We start from the raw sequence: 19,407 nt of genomic DNA on the forward strand, positions 1-19,407 counted from the left end.
TTGCTTGAGAGCAATGTATTATTGGTAGAAATTATTTGTCAAAAATAAAACTCAGACTGATAAACTGCTCACAAACAAATTGAGGACAAAGGCTAACTTCATTTAATAAATTATGTGTTCTGTTCTAATTTTAGTACTAAGGGGAGTTTGTCAGCAGCTTTAGGATTTTTAGAAGAGATGATGGTTTCAGTGAATTTTGAGCAAAAACTTTTAAATCATAAATTTGCTATAGAAATTAATGTTTCTGGTTTTCATTAACACTACACAATGTTTACCAAATCTTGCTAATATTTTTTATTTTCCAGAAGCAGCAGTAGATAGGCAGATCACCTTTCCTTTATCTCCAGCTCATAGTATTGAAATGGAAAGAAATGGAAAACCAACACTGGTTGAGTTGAATGAAGAAATGCAGAACATGGATGTAGAAGAATCTCAATGTGAGTTTAATATGGTTATTTCCTTACGGAAACTATTATATGAAAAATCTTCAGAGATCACATTGGAATTTCTATGTAAATATTTTCAAGTAATTAAAATTAAAAAAAAAATGCACATCCTTTATGCTGGTCAACCCTATTCAGTACATTTGGCAGTTGCTCCTTTCAGTGGAGACTATACTTTGCTGTTGAAAGCAAAAATTAACTGGTGGGGACTTGAATTTTGGTATTGTTAAATCAAGGTTTTATTTTAATTTAGAAATGATGCTATAGATCATTTTAGCAGCTGTCAAGCTGATCTGTCATGTCTTCCACTGCAACATGGTTTTAAGTGTTGCTTGAGTTAGCTAGTTTTCAAGGAAAGTGACTTTTTTTCATTGCATATCTTATTTTCCTTAGTTTTAGCATCAATGCCTTCAAAACTTAAAATATCCAGTTAAAAATTCCTAGTTAGTCACACTAACTTTACAGCCTTATCAAACTCACTCACTCCTTTCCTCATCTAGCTCATTACAGCAGCTTTCCCCCCCCAAAACTTGTGAGAGAAAGTGTCTGGAAGGATATCAAATTAGATCTATGTAGGGGTGACTAGTGCCTAAAAGTAAGTGTTGGGACTGAATAAGTGTCAAAAAATCCCCAAACTTCTGTCACTTACTCCTTCAAGCTAAGTTTTACTTTCCTTCTTTCTTTGTTTCATGTGGTGACCAGGTTTTCAAAGAGAAAACCAGGATTCTATTTCAAGATGTGTTTGAGATAAGGGAAAAGTTTTGGAGAAGGGGGTGTCAGTGGTGGGGAGGAGGCATGCACAGAGGTGGGCAGATTAGAATGTAGGCAATATGAGTGAATCTAACTAGGGATGCTTCTTAACCTGAGACATTGTCTTCTGTGGCTTTAGGCAACACAGAATTCTTGATCCTCTGAGAACTCATCTGAGATATTCCCATCTGTGCTAGTATGCTACTGCCTGCAAGCCTCTAGAAGCTTGAGTTAGTGAGCTGGAACAGCACCAGTTGCTGTTTTGCTTGAGACAGAGTAGATAAGCTCAGACAGCAAGGTGGGTTAGTGGGAGGAAGCCCCTACTTTACAGTCAAGATTTTGAAGCATCAGTTTTGGGACATTGTTGGTAAGTGACACAGGATCTTTTTTTTTAATTAGTTATGAATTGGTCCTTTATACTTTAAATGTACCTCTGACTGCATTTAAAATAACCATTAATTGGATTAATAAGGACTGATTAATGTTTGAAAGTACATCACAGTTTCACTTTTGTAATTTCACAAGAATGGAAAGTACCATTGCAATATTCTTATCACCTCTGATCTGATTGTTTCAATAAACATCAAGGGTTTTTTATGGCCTTGCTTGTGGCTGATGCTGGTATTTTCAGCCTCAACTGGTAAAAAATAAAATATTCTATACTCTATATGAAGCAGCAATTAGAATACAACTCCGATTACATATGCTTATTCTATGATTACCTCTTTTAAAATAGTTTTACACTTCAGATGGTGGTAATGTTGTGTAAAAAGCTTAGTAATTGCAATTACTATTTATACAGAGATCCCACTTGAACGTCCCAATAAGGTTCAAAGTGCCCTATTGTGCTAGGTCCTATACAAATGCATACAAATACAGTGGAACCCATTTATGTCGACCTCGGTTAACTTGCCAATTGTAGGAGATGAAACTGTTTTAGACAGCATAAATAATATTGAAGCATTTGTTTTCAAGCAGACTGTTAAAGGCAAAAAGCAACAAAGCATTTTAGGCTTTGTAAAGAAACCACAGTAACCGCGTGTACGATACTTTTCAGAGCTGTGTCAGAGTGAAATGACTCGCAAATTTAATTTTGACACTGGTTAGCTTTTTGTAAAAACGAACTACACCCCGCACGTTTTTTGTGATTTTGTGATTTTGTGAGCGATCTTTGTGTTTGCAATGTTGGAGAATATAATAAAGGTTTGTATCGAGAATCGACGGTGGTTTGTATTGTATACTGGTAAACAAAAAAACTGTGTAAAAAAACCTCCAAAAACATGTGCATGTACATTCTCATTTATTAACGCACATCATGTGCATAAAGAAATTTCAAGCACATGTTAATGTATTGCCGCCATATTGGTTTTTGTTTATCTCGATCATCGGTTATCTCGACGGTTTTTGGCAAACCCCTAGGCCATCGAGATAACAGGGTTCAACTGTATGTGGTTTTTTCCCCTAAGAATCGACAGTCTCTCAACTGCTTGCATCATTCTTCTCTGAAGCTCTTCTGTTTCATTGCTAATATCAGCTTTTGTTGCCATTCTTTTTTTCCAAAGTTTATTTGTAATATGACAACTGAAAAATGAGGATTTGCAATGGAGATGTTGACTGACTCTAACATCACACATAGTTTTAGTATTTTAGAGCCCTGCGCAGATACCAAATTTATATCCGTGGATATCCACAGATATAAAGTGAATATCCGAGTAGCTGCAAGGATCTACCAGGAATAGCAGCAGTGAAAGCAGCCGCACATCTGGGTTCTGCTTGCAGGAGCCAGCATTCTGCATGGGCAACGACTCCGGCATGGCTCAACCGACCTCAGCCCCTCCCACTGGGGAGAGCACCAGGCTCAGTGGCTTGCATGCTCCCAGACTAGCATGCCCAGGGACAGCTTCTGCTGATCCTGGTGCCCACCCCAGGTGGCGGGGCTGGGAGCAGTTCAGCCATGCCAGAGGAGCTGCCTGTGATAGCTGATAGTTAACTAGGACCTGTGATAGTTGTAGCTCAGACAACTCTATCAGTTCACCATTCTACAGGCCATAAACTTGTGCAGAATTTTGATGTTCTTTCCAGAGCATCAGCTGTTATATGTACAGTATATCTGAAAACTGTACTCTTTTGAGAACTTTTTGAATATTAGAAGTACATAATTTGACTAGAACATAGCTTAGTTATTTCTTAAATAGGTGTCAGCTCACCTATCTTACAGTCTAAATTGAAGTTGAATATAAATTTATTCATTTTCATAAATTAAATGCCTTATTTTGTAACCTAATCTTAATTGATGAGTCCATATTCATGCTACTTAAATCATGTTGTTGTGTTTTTTTAAGGTCTACGGTTGTGTCCATTTTTAGAGGATCATAAAGAAGACATACTATGTGGTCCAGTATGGCTGGCTACTGGACTGGATCTGTCAGGACATGCTGGAATGTTGACATTAACAAGTCCAAAGCTTGTTAAAGGTAAATTAATTTATTACATTATCTCTCTAAAATGTGCATTACTAGAGTATACCCAATACTTCTGAGTTGAGCAATCTTGGTTAGGATTTATCAGATTAATTCCCCATAAGACCACATTAATTATGGACCACTTATACCATATAAATCCATGTTTAAATGCCTGTTCTTTAATGCCTAGAATTTATACTGAATTACGAAAAAATACTTACTTAACTCAGGTGGTTGTGAATTATAGCCATTGAATTAAAATCTCTTCAATTTGATACAGTACCGATGTAGAAGCTTTTTCCTCTTTTTGTTTTTTCCAGGTATGGCTGGGGGCAAGTACCGTTCATTTTTAATCCATGTTAAAGCAGTGAATGACAGAGGAACAGAAGAAATCTGTAATGGTGGAATCCGGCCTGTTGTAAGGATACCATCTCTAAAACCTCAAAGTAGTAAAGGGAATTCCCTTGCTTCATTGTTGGCCAAAGTTGCAGCAGGCAAGGTATTGAATAAGTAACATAGTTGCAGCTATATTTTATGTATATTAAAGCTTCAGAATCAGTTGTATAAACCCCCATTTTGAAAATGAAAGGTCTCTTATACAGTTACCATAAGAGATTTAAAACAAATCCTAGTGAAGTTTTGATTAACTATATAAGTTTTATACCTGCCAGAACTGTAGTTTAGGGTCTTGTTTTTCTAGCAAGAGGTGTGGTGATAACTATTAAACAGTAAAAGATCCATTCTCTCACACAAGTCTTTTAGGCCTCCCATTGTTCTTAGAACTCTCTCTGTATCTAAGTGCACCCAGCAGTATTCCTCCTTAAATCCTTCTTTGCTGAAGCCTACCTGTAATCCAGTGGGGTTAAAAGAATACATACCCCAACACTTAAATATTTTTTATATATATATATATATATATATATATATATATATATATAATAATAAAAAAAATCCTACTTTAAAAGAATGTTAAAGCTACAAAGTCAAACACTAAAAATATAAGAAACACCAAAATTTAGGTTGCCTGCACAACCTTTTTGAGCTGCCCTTGTGCCTGCATTATGATAGTCTTTAGTTACAGGATCACATACTATATTTTCCTAACTTGACTTTGCAACCTTAAACAAAAATCCTATATTAAAACAACCTTAAATCCCTAGATTAAAAAAAATGAAAAAATATTTCTTCATGTTGACCCATATTGACACTCACAAGGGTCATCAGCAGGCTAGGAACCTTTAGATCCACCACACAGTCCTCTCTGCCTCTTGAACTGATGGAGTAACTGATAGGTTGTCATCCTTCATTCAGATCAGCACTAGAGAGGGGTAGGACACTTTGCCAGTGGGTTTCACAGATTTGCTGACAGCAGAGGTCTGGTGAGTTTCAGGAATCTTGGCGCCCATTCCAAGCTTTGGAGGGGAGTGTTCTGTAGTGGGCACAGACTCTTGTGCCCGTTCCCCTCCAAACATCACCCCTTTCTGTTCCATACCCTCTAGCTTGTTCCTATCTTCCCTGTCCCTGGTGCCTTGTCATAGTCCCATGCTCCTTACCTAGCCAGCCCCAATTTCTAGTTCTCGTGTTTCTCTTCCCAGTCTACTTGTCGATTATAGTCCCAGTTCCTCTCCCTGTGATTCCTTAACTGATTTGTTGGTCTCTCCTCCACCCTGGCCACATTCCTGGTTCCCATGTGCTCCTTGGCCAGTATCATCCCCCCCACCACCACCAAAAAAAACCCCAAAACCTCTGCTCCTTATCCTAGTTTTTGTCAGGTCAAAGTCATTCTCCCTGGTTCCCTGTCTCCTTACCCAGCCAGTCTCTCTCCTAACTGCAAATCCCAGTCCTGTCCCAATTTCCTCCTCCTCCTCCCCTTTCCCTGTGACAGCGTCCATTCCCTCTCCTCATGGCTTTTTGTCCCAGCTTATTCTGCCTGTACCCCTTTGCAGGTTAGGCTCTTGTTCCCTCTGTGTTTAAATTAGGTAGCTTCATTGTCCATGCTGCCAGGCCATGGAGAGAACAGGAGAGACATATCTGCATGCTGTCAGTTCAGGTGTCCGGAGCTGCAGTTGCAGGGAAAGTCTGCATTAGCCCTTGGCTGAAGCGGGGATTTTCAGAGAGACAGCAAGAATTAGAAGGCCATCTCTTGACAAATTTCAAGCCCCTGCTCCAAAGCATGAGGGCACTAGAGCTTGACAAAGAAGAGGATGCTAGAATTAAGCATGGGGAAAAACAACATGTTCTTCCCCCATTTCATTCTCAAGAAACAGCTGAACAGTGTTGGCTGAATTTTTCAAAAAAAAAAAAAAAACCTCACCCTGAAGCACATTCCTAACATGGAAAACTTCAACACAAACGGTTAAAGTTTAGCAGTTATAAGCAGTTAACAGTGGTATCTCACAATGGGAAGTTTCAGGCTGATTTAATAATAGCAAGGCTATCAGCTCCATCTATAATATATAATAAAATTGCTCTGAGATCTGACCAGCTTCTCATATTTTGTTCTTGAAGTATTCCATCTGTCTGAACTGTTGTCTAGCTTAGATTTTTTGGTTGGGGGATGGACCATTGTCAATCTTACAGTGCCAATTACATGGATGGCCCTCAGTAAATAAACTACCTGAAATTACCCCTCAATTTTTACCCCAACAAAGCAGTTAAAATAAGCTAGAAATCTCCTTCTTTTGGTTCCCAAGCTGAAACATTCCACGATCACCAGCAGGGCTTTTTCAAGTGGGGGTTTTTACTTTTGGAACTTATTCCTCTTGAGTCTGGGGATCTTTAGGACACAAACGAAACTTGTTTTAGCTTAGTTTTTAGCTTAAAAATAAAGCTAGAATACAATCATTGTCTATACGGTACGATTAACAAGTAATAAATATTTCTGAATTTAAATTACACAGCACTTTCATCTGAACCAGATGCATAAATGAAGGAATCATGAGTGCTGTAACTCTGGAAACCAATGATTTTTTTTTTTCTGACTTGTCAGGAAAAGTCGTCCAATAAAATTGAAGCCAGCAATTCTTCACGGAAATCAGACAATCTGCGAGGGTGTGACTTACTTCAAGAGGTCTCTGTAACTATTCGAAGATTTAAAAAAACTTCTGTTTCAAAGGAAAGGTTAGTCTCTCTGTAAACATGTTTTATTTAAATTTTTAGATTTTTAACTTCAATATTTATGACAAATCATAATCTGAACATTGGTATTGCTAAATTTAACTGACAGGAAAATATTTAAAAATTTAAAATGGTCATATATGGATCTTAAATCTTCATACTGCGTAAACTGTAATGGGATATCAAAGTATTGTTTTCACTTAAAGAATGCCATAAATGTGTATGACTAGACATATTCTGGTAGTGAGAAATTTTTCTGGCCTTCAAATGCAAATGTAACTAGCAGGGGTTTGTGTTGCACTGCTGTAAACTAGATAATTGAAATGAATCAGACTTCACTTTTTGAGGAAAAATCTTTCCCCATTCTTAGCTTATAGGTTGCCTAGTTTTTAAACAAAACTTAGCACTAAGTATCCGTTTTACTTGAACAGTTCAACTTTTTTTCCGTTACTAATCTCTTCTTCTTTAGAGTTCAACGCTGTGCCATGTTACAGTTTTCAGAGTTCCATGAAAGACTTCTTAACACACTTTGCAAAAAGACAAATGATGGTCTGACCACAGAACATGCTCAAAGCCTTGTGTTAGATACCTTGTGTTGGCTGGCAGGAGTGCAATCAAATGGACCTGGCAGGTAGAAGAGAGATTTCAATTAAATGCATGTAGTTACTCTTCAATATCAAATTTCCTAAATATAAAAGCTTATATAATTCTTCAAAGTACTTCTTTTCTTTTCTTTTTTCCCCTCCCCCCAGCTCCAAGGACGGGAATGAGAGCCTACTTTTTAAAACACGTAAATGTCTTTCTGATATAATACGTGTGTGCTTCTTTGAAGCAGGGAGGAGCATAGCCCACAAATGTGCACGATTTCTAGCACTATGCATAAGGTTGGTGATTTATTTTAAGTTTGTGTAATACATGTTCTGAGGCTAATTCTATTTAGAGTTTACTTGTTTTTGTTGTTCCTTGTAGTTAAATGTGCAAAATAATTTGATATGGTGGGAGTTAGAAAAGTTAATATACTAGCCCAGGGGTCTGCAATCTTTCAGAAGTGGTATGCCGAGTCTTCATTTATTCACTCTAATTTAAGGTTTCGCATGCCAGTAATACATTAACTTTTTTAGGAGGTCTCTTTCTATAAGACTATAATATATAACTAAACTATTGTATATAAAGTAAAGAGAGTTTTTTTAAAAATGTTTGTTTAAGAAGCTTCATTTAAAATTAAATTAAAATGACAGGTGGCCAGGACCTGGGGGCACTGAGTGCCCCTGAAAATCAGCCCGCATGCCGTCTTTGGCATGTGTGCCATAGGTTGCCTACCCCTGTACTAGCCATTCACCTGGGAATACATATGCTTAAATATCAGAGAGGTAGACGTGTTAGTCTGGTTCTGTAAAAGAAGCAAAGAATCCTGTGGCACCTTATAGACTAACAGACGTTTTGCAGCATGAGCTTTCGTGGGTGAATGCCCACTTCGTCGGTTGGCATCCGACGAAGTGGGCATTCACCCATGAAAGCTCATGCTGCAAAATGTCTGTTAGTCTATAAGGTGCCACAGGATTCTTTGCTGCTTATGCTTAAATATGTTTACAAGGGAAGTGAGAGCCTCTCTCAACTAATTTTATTTTCCCCTGGTGGAAAAATGTTTATAACAAACTCCTTAGAACATCTTATGCAATGGTATCATAATGCTTAGGGACTACAAAAAGAATGAAATATGAACTCTCATAGAGCATTTGTTTTTTTGCTAGTAATGGCAAATGTGACCCAAGTCAGCAGGGGTTTGGATCTGTTCTTCTGAAGGCTTTGCTTGACAATATATCTTTTCTACCTGCTGCTGCAACTGGTGGTATGTATAAAATATTTTTGCTGTCATAGGCATATTGCATACCTATATTAGATCTGTTTTCCCTCACTCCTGTTTGATAGAAGAACAAGTTCTATTTGATTAGTATGAATTGCTTTTTGCCAATCCTGTGAAATACCCATCTATTACTATTCCATTTCAGAAGTGTGCCTCTTCTATTTAAATTTGTTTAGAGACTGTTATGTTTTCTAAAGCAGAATGCCTAGTGTTACCACTAGTTAAGGGTTGATGGGTGCTAAAGGGCTTAGGGATCAAAGCCTCGTTAAGAAGCTCTCAGCCTTGCCTAGCAGGCTGCTAGGCTCAGCACCCATATGGTCTGCACACGGTCCCCCAAACAAACAGACCACATGGTATTTTTCAGTCCAGCAGCAAGCACAGCACAGCACAACAAACACAAACATGCACTCAACAGACAACAAATTTACCCCAAGGGTCATGTAACCTCCTCCTTCACCTGGAGAAGTCACTCACAAAACTCCCCTGTTAGCTGCTCCTGTCTATCTAACTCTAAATAATTTGGTTAAAATTACATAACTAGCAAATAAAGCATGTGTTTAGAATTTTTGCTTTTTAGCCATATATCTTAAGTGGCAAAATAGAATTAGTGCAGTAACTGTAACTATTTGTAACAAAATAAAGCCTTAAAGGTTACTTCTATCCAAGTGTATAAGATAAAAATGTTAGTCTTCATCATATGTTAACTAATTAGATTTTCCTTTGCTTTTTTCATATGGTTGCCAAGCTGTATGACATGAGTAACTTTTCTAGTTGCTGAGGTAACAGACATTCGAAAATATAAGTATCAGGATTGCTAATTTAGGAAAAATGCATTGGAATGCATGGAATTAGGTTAATGTAATGTACATAAATTTTCATGAAACATTCTTCCAAAAAACAAAATCTAGCATTTGATTTTTCCAATAACTTAACCTTCTTGACCAAGTTAGAGTTGTCAAGAAACATAGTTCTTAAAGTAAAAAACCGAAACAAACACCCCTCCCTCCCCCAAATATACCTAATACTTTGTGTGCTGAAACAGCATTATCTTTAATAACTGTAGCTGACTTGCTCTCTACAGTTTAAACAGTACTCTTAAGGATGAATCATACACACCTTCTAGTTGCAGAACACGAGCATAAATCATATATGCATTAGAAAGAGACAGCATTTGATATTTAGTGCTGCTACGTAAATAAAACATGGTTGTATGTTTCTCTCTCCTGATATCCTGAATATATAGTTTTTCTAATTTATGGCATACTATACAATTAATAACGATATATGTATTAGTATGGTATATATACGATATATATGCAACATATGAGACGATATATAAATTGTATAGTATGCCATAATTAGAAAAACTGAGCAACTGTTATACAAAAAAGAGAAAAGAGTCAGTTACATCAAATGTTAATTTTCTACGTCTGTGAATGAATGAAACATTAATGTAAATTTAATTTACTATTTATTTTTAATGGTTATTGTTTCTAACTAAGGCAATACTGGTATTTTGTATATACTAATGTTACTTGCTGTAGCAATCTTAATTTTAAAGTTAACATTTTTTAGTATGGGAATGTTTCTAAAGGCATTGTTTAACAAATAGTTACACACTTGCACTATAAATTAATGTTAATATAAATTAATTTGTTAATTAATAAATTTGACTCTCTACTATTTTAACTGAACTACTTTAATACAGACATTTTCCTGAGGAACTTCCTTTTCTTGAGTTCTAAAGTTGAGCTGATGTTAAAATGTAAAATTCAGATGGAGGTTAAAATACTTGAATGATACGAAATGCTAAAACCTTTTAGGAAGTGACTGTTTTTACATTTCATTATCAATATTTGATACTTAAATTTGCCATTTTTGTTAATTTATTCTGAGCTTTTTTTGAATGCAACGTTAGCCATATTTCTGTTGAATTGAAATTCCTGTTCCCTCCTTTAGGATCTGTGTACTGGTATTTTGTATTGCTGAATTATGTGAAGGATGAAGATTTGGCAGGATGCAGTACAGCTTGTGCATCCTTGCTAACTGCTGTGTCCAGACAGTTGCAGGACCGACTAACACCCATGGAAGCTTTACTTCAGACAAGGTATTGAGAGGAAAATATGTAGTTTTCTTGTAAGCCTGCTGTTTACTCAAATTTTTTAAAAATGTTTATCATTTTGTATGATCTTCTTAGACATTGTCAAGTAACTTTTTTTTTTTTTTTAATTTGTTTCTTTCCATAGTTTGTAGTACTGGTACAAGTATAATCTGGCTCTTTTTCTTCTGATCTTAATTTTTGTATGTTTTTTTTTAACAAGTTGAAATGAACATGGCTGTTCAACAGATTCATTTTGCAATATTTTGTTACATGAGCAAGCATTGATTAACACAGCTCTGTGAAATGTTATTTAACTCGCGCAGAGACAAGAAGGGAATTATTAATTGTCTCTGTTTTAAAGTGTTCAAATACAAATATATGTTGTTATATTTTATGCAATGCATCTGTTCACCAACAATTCTCAAACTCAAAACAGACCAAAGGATTTCCTCTTTTGAGTATGTGAAAGGAATCCAATGCTTTGGCTTGACAGAATTCGACTTTTACTTTTTCTAATTTCAACAGATATCAATTTATTTATTTTTGAGCATTTTTAAAGATTTTTACCTATTGACATTTTTACAGTTGGGGCAAATTGGAGTGGGATCAGTCAACAATTAGCCATTCAGATTCAAAAAGTTAAAACTTTATAATTGTTCATGCAAATTGTCAGTATTGCTTGTCCAAATATGCAGAGTAAATCCCTTTAAACTCTAAGTTCCCAAGCATCATTTTTCCCCCCCTTTCTGATCTGTAAATTTAAATTATTGATGGAAATATTTTTTCATCTGTATGTGTGTATGGTGAAATCAGTGTTTACTGACATTTACTGATAAAAAATGTAATACTTCCGGCCTTAATATACTGCTGTAAATTGGGGAGTGCCACAGGACCCTGCAAATTCTTGCAGTTTATTGCTGAGTCCACCATATTTTTAAAATGCTGGTACCAAAGGACAAATTCCAGGTCTAAAAACCTGGACTAACTCCCTGTAAAAATGCGTCTTTGTATAAATTAAATAGCAATACTATTCCAGGCTGTGGTGGTGATAGATCTCTTTCACTAAACAGACCAATCTGGTCAACTTCTGGAGAGCGTGGGAGGGATATCAAGCAAACTGGTGTTGACAATTCTGTAGGTTGCACTTTCCTGTACCCCATTCCGGTGCTATGGAGCACTGTACTGTTGCAGGTGGTACTTGCAGATTGTAACAATTGTTGTTTGTTTTGCCACTATGTTAGTCAAACTTATTAAAAACGTGAAGGGTCTGAATAGAGGAGGAATTAGAGAGGATCCTGAGTCTCTAGATGGAAATCTATAAATCCCGCAGGCTGGCACTTAAAGGGATATAACTTTGAAATCTGGTCAGTTAAGACTGAATTAGTTTCAGGCATTATACCTACATCTGTGTTCCCACCAACATTTTCCCCCGCACTGAATGAAATTGACTGGACAGTATTTTGTGTGCAGTGTAGTTGTAGCTGTCAGTCCCAGCATATTAGAAACACAAGGTGTGGCCCAACTTCTATTGGTGAGAGACTAGCTTTCAAGCTACACAGAGCTAAAGAAGAGCTCTGTGATCTTCAAAAGCTTGTCTCCTTTACCAATAAAATATGTTACCTCACCCACTTGTCTCTCTAGACAGTATTTTGTCAAAGAAAGTAAATTGGAAAATCAAAAATATTTTTCTTTCAATATTAAATATTAACTTGTAACAAAAGGAGGTAAAATATTAATACAATGACTTCTTTAGATTAACACTGTCACTTTAAGGTTCCAGACTCTCATTCGATCTGGTAGTTGAGCTGTTCCTTAAAAGCAGGCTATGTTCTTAATCAGTGCTTACAAACATTCTATTACTGTGGTTTAACAAGAGCTGGGAGGGGACACTGAAACATCAGTTTTCTTTTCTTGTCACCTCAACATCAAACTACTGTAATGTATGATCCTTGGGGCTGCATCTGGAGATTAAAGTTAGAGAAGAACCTGACTGACTGCATGTCAGGCAGAGCTTCATGAAGAGAACTTGTTGTTGGGTGAAAAACAAGATCCACTTCAATGTAGGTTTAAACAATGTCTTTTAGCCTGCATTTTGCATGTTTTAAGACAACGCTATTATCACCAATGAATTACATATACACGAAAAACAGCTAAGACAAGAAAGATAATTGATTAAGTTACCTCTCCTGGGACAGGGCAACTCTTGTAAAATCTCTGATCGCTGCTGTGTTCTTCCCCTCTGTCTTCTCCACTTTCTTGTATATCACCTATCTTTTTTCTCTTATTCCATAACTTTGCACAGACTGAGCTTATCCAGTAACCTCATCTGTGTACCTATCTATTCTAATCCTCCCCCCCCAAACTAAAACATTCTCATGCATAAACCTCAGCAATTAACCTAAACTAATATGTTTTTGCTTATCCCACTAAAACTTACTTTTATCATAGATGACTTACTTATGTCATCTATTCTCTGCTATCATCATCTCTGGCTTAATCTAGTTGTTTTTATTTTATGACTCTGTTTTTGTGGCTTTGGGTTTTTACTGGTTAGCTTCTTTTCTTAGGAGGGACTGGGGGGCACCTGAAGTTGTTAAAAAGTCTTTCATGATGCTCTGCTTTACCCTGCTCTTTACTCAGACCAAGGGTTGGTTTTTTTTGCAAATAAACCACACAAACCATGTTTCATGGTTTGCACAACTCTGAAGCTGTTTCAGCTACATTCTGAAATGCCGCAGAGACACATACAAAAGAAAAAATTCCTTCATGTTTTCTTAACTATAATATTCATTTCTTTAACATTAGTGAGTGTATATATATTTGACTAACAAGTCATTACACAGCTTTTTAACACCATACTAGTGATGCTCTGTGATCTGTGCATGCTGCCTGTTAGTTTCCAATCAGTGTTTAAAGGTATTGGTTTTAACCGAGAACACCTTACATGTCCAGGGACCATCTTACCTGAGACTATCTCTCTTCCTTTCCAATACCTCTGCAGTTGAGATGAGCTAAGGAACACCAGAAGCAGCATCTTTCTCATCACGTCTACAGATATCACAGCCTTCATTATGAGCTGATAACTCTGCTCCTTGGCATTCCCAGTGTGGCTTTACCTATTAATCCGACGAAGTGGGTATTCAGCAGGGCCGCCCAGAGGGGGGGGCAAAGGGGGCAATTTGCCCCGGGCTCCGCAGGGGCCCCCAAGAGAACAGCAGAGGCTCCCGCCTCCGCCCCTCTCCTGGAGCCTCAGCGCTTGATTTCTCCGGCGGAGCCCCTGAGCCCCGCCCTGCTCAGAGCCGCGTGGTGAGGGGGCGGGGCTGGGAGCTCCGCTCGGCGGGGAGCTCCCAGCCCCGCCCCCTCACCACGCGGCTCTGAGCGGGACGGAGCTCAGGCCCCGCCGGGGACACGCTGCCGCTGTTCCGGCGAGGCGCTGAGACTCTGGGCGAGGAGGGAGCCGGGAGTAAGAGGCTGGGGCCGGGACCGGGGGGGGGAGCGGGACCCGCCGCCGAAGCGCAGCCCGGTCTTCGGCGGCGGGGGGCCCCTTCCGTTCCGGGACCCGCCGCCGAAGTGCCCCGAAGACCCGCGGCGGGGACCCCCCCCGCCGCACTTCGGCGGCGGGTCCCGCTTCCCCCCCGGCCCCGGCCTCTTACCCCCGGCTCCCTCCTCGCCCGGAGTCTCAGCACCTCGCCGGAACAGCGGCAGCGTGTCCCCGGCGGGGCCTGAGCTCCGTCCCGCTCCGAGTCGCATGGTGAGGGGGCGGGGCTGGGAGCTCCCCGCCGAGCGGAGGGAGCGGAGCTCCCAGCCCCACCCCCTCACCACGCAGCTCTGAGCAGGGCGGGGCTCAGGGGCTCCGCCGGAGACATCAAGCACTGAGGCTCCAGGAGAGGGGCGGAGGCGGGAGCCTCTGCTGTTCTCTTGGGGGCCCCTGCGGAGCCCGGGGCAAATTGCCCCTTTTGTCCCCCCCTCTGGGCGGCCCTGGCCCCCCGCCGCCGAAGACCCCGGGCCCCCGGAATCCTCTGGGCGGCCCTGGTATTCACCCACGAAAGCTCATGCTCCCAAACGTCTGTTAGTGTATAAGGTGCCACAAGACTCTTTGCTGCTTTTACAGATCCAGACTAACACGGCTACCCCTCTGATACATGTCAATTTCAGTCAACGGTTGCCAGAGTTTCTGGCATGGCAGAGATGCTGTGCTGACTGCCTTGGAATCAGGGATGCTGGTGCTTCCAGTCTGTGGAGGCTGGAAGTCTTGAGGGTCCCTAGACCTGAGGCAATCCCTGTGATGGGGTGTCCCACAGCTGTGGACCCTGGAAGCCTATCCCAGGACTTCCAGACTCCCAGGCCAACTGATTGCCTGAGTTTGCCCAACTCTTAGGGTAGTGGGCCTCAAGAGTTGGAAAGCCTGAGGGTCCTCAGCTCCTTTGCAGTCTGTATGGCAGCACTGTCCCAAAATTGTGGACTCTGGGATTCAGGTGCAAACGTAAACCTATAAGTGGGCTGCTGAGGAGCGAAGCAGACGAGCTGGCAGGCAAGTTTTGAAACCTCACCTAGGTACTATTGGAAGATTAGTTAAAATCAGTGTGTTTTTGCACAATGTTTAGTTTTCAATGCTATTTTTCTGATGGAAAACATGCTCAATCAGAACATTTCCAACTAGCTGTCTTTGCCAGAGAGATGCAGGGCATGCTGAAAACACCATCTTTGTGGAAGACTGAATGGCTTTGGGTTTTGGGAGAGAAGTGGTATATCTTTACCAGCTGGCTGAGTTAAAGCAGTAATCTAATGTGTGAGTGTTTGTATACTGCTATGCTGCTGGGTGGCTATTGGGCATATGAATTGTAATTCTTAAGGGTCTATGGCTTTCTTACGTTTGAGAATATTTTCAAGACAATATTGTATTAAGTCTTAGACTGTTCTAATGACAGTTGCTTAGTCAAGATAGTAGGCTGTCCACCAGTGTGTGCCAATTTAGAGGATTTTAGTGAAATATGATTAATTAATAACCTCAAAGATCCATTCAGTAAATGAAAGGCATGTGAGTTTTAGTTCACTGAAATAATACAACCAAGATCCTAAATGAACTACTTGGCTTTTTGTCTCTTTGTGAGTCTCTATGCGTTCTCAAATAATTTATAGTTACAGCTTTGTGTCTGAAGAAGAAATGTTCAACTGTCTTTTATTCTGTTTGCAGATATGGATTATATAGTTCACCTTTTGATCCAGTTCTCTTTGATTTGGAAATGAGTGGCTCTTCCTGTAAGAATGTATACAACAGCAGCATTGGTGTACAATCAGATGAAATTGATTTATCTGATGTTCTTTCAGGTATGCACACTTTAAAAAACTATACTTGATCTGAAACTTTTTAAAATAGTAACTCTTAAGAATATCTCCCCCCTCCCTTTATTGGTTCACTAAGCATTTAATATTGTAGACTTTAAGTGACTCTGTATTTTAACCTTTGATTCGATTTGTGAAAGTGTAAAACTTCATCGTCTGAGAACTGAAGAGCACATATCTGTCTCTGAAAGTGACTTGCCTCAACTTGTTTGCATGACTTTTTAAAGATAATTGCTTTCATGCATAGAATCTGGGGACTTAGATGTTCATGACTCCTATGCTTTTTAGGTAGTCACTTGTTTTGATGCTTTTTCAAATGTGGAGCCCGGGCATTACATGTCACTGATTAATTTGTGTGTCATTATGAAAACCCTCTCTGTTGCTCAGGCATTAATTTTTTAATTTGTTTGTTTCACCCATACATTTGGGGTTGGTATTTCCTTCCCACTAAACCCTCAGTTTTCTTTTTTTTTCCCCTTTCATCTAAAAACTGCGTGTGTGTGTGTGTGTGTGGTGGTTTTTTTTTTTTGCCTCCTACACTTTTAGCAATGAATTGTTCCCACTACAGCCTGTTGTCATTAAAAGTGCATTCACTAATCCAGAGGAAATCCATCTTGGTGTCTCAAGCTTTTAGAGCTGCCTCCAGCTATGTGAAAAATGTAGCTGGAGTCGATGTAGCTTAGGTCAACTTACTGCGGTGTCTACACCGCGCTAGGTTGACTGGAGACACTCTCTCCTGTTGACTTACCTTACGCCTCTCATTCCCAGTGGAGTACCAGGTTCAACGGGAGAGCGCTCTGCCATTGATTTACTGGGTCTTCATTAGACCCACCAAATCGACCCTGGGTGCATCAGTCACCAGAGCATTGATCCTGCGGTAGTGTAGACATAGATTTCTCTGTCCGGGAGATAGCTTTGCAAGTTTTGAAAATAACCTGCCATCTGGTTTTTCTTCACTCCAGATACTACAAATTTAATGAGATGTTAGCTGCTGATTAACTTCTGAATCTAATACATTATACTTTTTAAATGTATTCTTGCCTCTTCTCAGACTTGTTCTTTCCTCTGTATCTTAGAGCTTTTAAATCACAGTAGTTAGGCTTGTGGCTTAATGTTTTGAAATGCTGGAAGATAATCTGATGGAAGACATGAGAGTTAAATGTTGCTGGTTATAGTGTCAAGTTTGGAAGTACTCTCTTTAGGTTTCCTGGCCAACATAAAGGATTCTAATACTGAGCTTTGATGGTCTAGAAAAATCTTTGAACTTGCTCCCAAACACATCCATGAGTGTGGGTGTATCTTATCAATAAAGGTTACTTAGGGTTGATGAATGTACTTTTTTGCAAGTCAAAATTTTGCCAATCCTTCCACAGAGTGCAGCCTTCATTCTTAGCTTATTTCTGCTGTTTGTTCCTATCCTCTGACCAGATAGCACTTTGAGCTACAATTAGAACGTTCAAATATACCTAAAGATAGATTTCTATAAAAATTAATGTATATGTTACAGTTGCTTGATTAAATTGTTTCCTCCTGAAATGTTGGGTGAGAATATGCACAGATTCTATTTAACTGCAGACACAGTCCATACTTGAAAAATCTAATGACCACTATCAAAAGAACATTTAAATGATGAACAAAATATTTTTTTCTTACAGGGAATGGGAAGATTAGTGGTGGTGCAGCAGCTGAGGGTAGTTTTACTTCCCTTACTGGACTCCTGGAAGTTGAGCCTCTGCACTTTACCTGTGTTTCAACTAGTGATGGGACTAGGATAGAAAGGGACGATGCAAGTACGTTTACTGGTATATACAACCTTTTATTATTTCTACTTAGTTAAAACACACAAATCAATGTATTCTATATATTTGAATGCCATTTATCCAACACTTTTTTCAAACAATTTTAGAAGTTGCATAAACCTTAAAATTTTAAGTTGTTAAATGGCAACATACACTTTCTTAGAGATTTGACAAACAATTTAAGGAAACCAAATTTAAATTTAGAAGATCGAATTTGTTAACTACTGTGTATAGCACATTAGCGTGTGTTTGCATTACAGCCCCACATGGCAAAAGAAATTGGTTACAGTAACCAGTCATTGAGTAACACTTTTATTTAGGTGTATGTTGAATGTACATTTAGACATAGGCCTGGTCTACACTGGGGTGGGTGGGGGGTTCGAACTAAGGTACGCAAGTTCAGCTACGCGAATAGCGTAGCTGAACTCGAAGTACCTTAGTTCGAAGTACTTACCCGTCCTCACGGCACAGGATGGAAGTCCGCGGCTCCCCCGTCGACTCCGCCACTGCCATTCACGGTGGTGGAGTTCCGGAGTCGACGGGAGCGCGTTCGGAGTTCGATATATCGCGTCTAGATGAGATGCGATATATCGAACTCCGAGAAGTTGATCGCTACCTGCCGACCCGGGCAGGTAGTATGGACGTACCCAGAGTAAATAAACTACAACTTTTGTAACGCACAAGAAAATATTACTTTGTCCAGTTTGCTATGTGAGAAAATTACAACTTGATACTTTCTCTCTAGCTTGCTTTTAGCCTGCTCTTTTATTGTTAACTTATAAAGGAATTAAGTATGCCATGTAGAAGTGCTTTTTGTGCTTCTTTTCTACATACATGTGTTTTTTTTTTTCTTTTTGTTCCATGCCAGTGAGTACCTTTGGGGTTACCCCAGCGGTTGGTGGCCTCTCATCTGGGACGGTTGGGGAAGCCTCGACAGCACTGAGTTCAGCAGCCCAGGTAGCTTTGCAGTCTCTCTCTCATGCAATGGCCTCAGCCGAGCAACAGCTCCAGGTGCTGCAAGAGAAACAGCAGCAGCTTTTGAAGCTTCAGCAACAGGTTGGAGGCTATTTGGCTATTTTTTCATGCTGTCTCTAAACTTCAAAAGCTGAGAAGTAGTTACAGAGCTATCCCCCCCTTTTTTTTTCTTTTTTCTTTTCTCCATTTTCATAGTATATTCTGTGAGGAGGGAACAGCTCTGGGCTGAGGATCACGTTCATTAAACAAAACAATGAAATTGTTTACCATACGATTTTAAAAAACTTTTTTTTTCTCCTTTCAAATTCTATTTTTGTACATGTGAGATTTTGAGGGTGGGAAATTTGATCAGTGTCATTCACTTTCATAAAGAATATAATTTTGATTAACAAGCAGAAGAGCAAGATAGTCAAGGAATCACACTGGAATTAAAAGAAAGAGAAGTTGCCATTAATGATGATACCAGGTTACACAGAATAAAAATCCTATATGGTAAAGTGGTGATTTGTATGCAATTTTACTTTTTCCTTAATGAAATCCTAGTTCTTGTTGC

At 39.2% G+C, this 19,407-nt stretch overlaps 1 protein-coding gene across 1 annotated transcript in view; it reads left to right on the forward strand.

The window, feature by feature from the left end:
* BIRC6 (baculoviral IAP repeat containing 6) overlaps window positions 1–19,407 on the forward strand; it is a 299,904-nt gene that overhangs the window by 63,877 nt on the left and 216,620 nt on the right. Inside the window, 11 exon segments of the mRNA XM_045011913.1 lie at window positions 306–437; window positions 3,536–3,667; window positions 3,976–4,154; window positions 6,645–6,775; window positions 7,242–7,403; window positions 7,525–7,656; window positions 8,524–8,621; window positions 10,596–10,743; window positions 15,932–16,065; window positions 17,736–17,870; window positions 18,748–18,935. Of these exon segments, the coding sequence (XP_044867848.1) occupies window positions 306–437; window positions 3,536–3,667; window positions 3,976–4,154; window positions 6,645–6,775; window positions 7,242–7,403; window positions 7,525–7,656; window positions 8,524–8,621; window positions 10,596–10,743; window positions 15,932–16,065; window positions 17,736–17,870; window positions 18,748–18,935 (1,571 nt within the window).

The sequence above is a fragment of the Mauremys mutica genome, chromosome 3 (assembly GCF_020497125.1).
Source record: "Mauremys mutica isolate MM-2020 ecotype Southern chromosome 3, ASM2049712v1, whole genome shotgun sequence".
Lineage (NCBI taxonomy): Eukaryota > Metazoa > Chordata > Testudines > Geoemydidae > Mauremys > Mauremys mutica.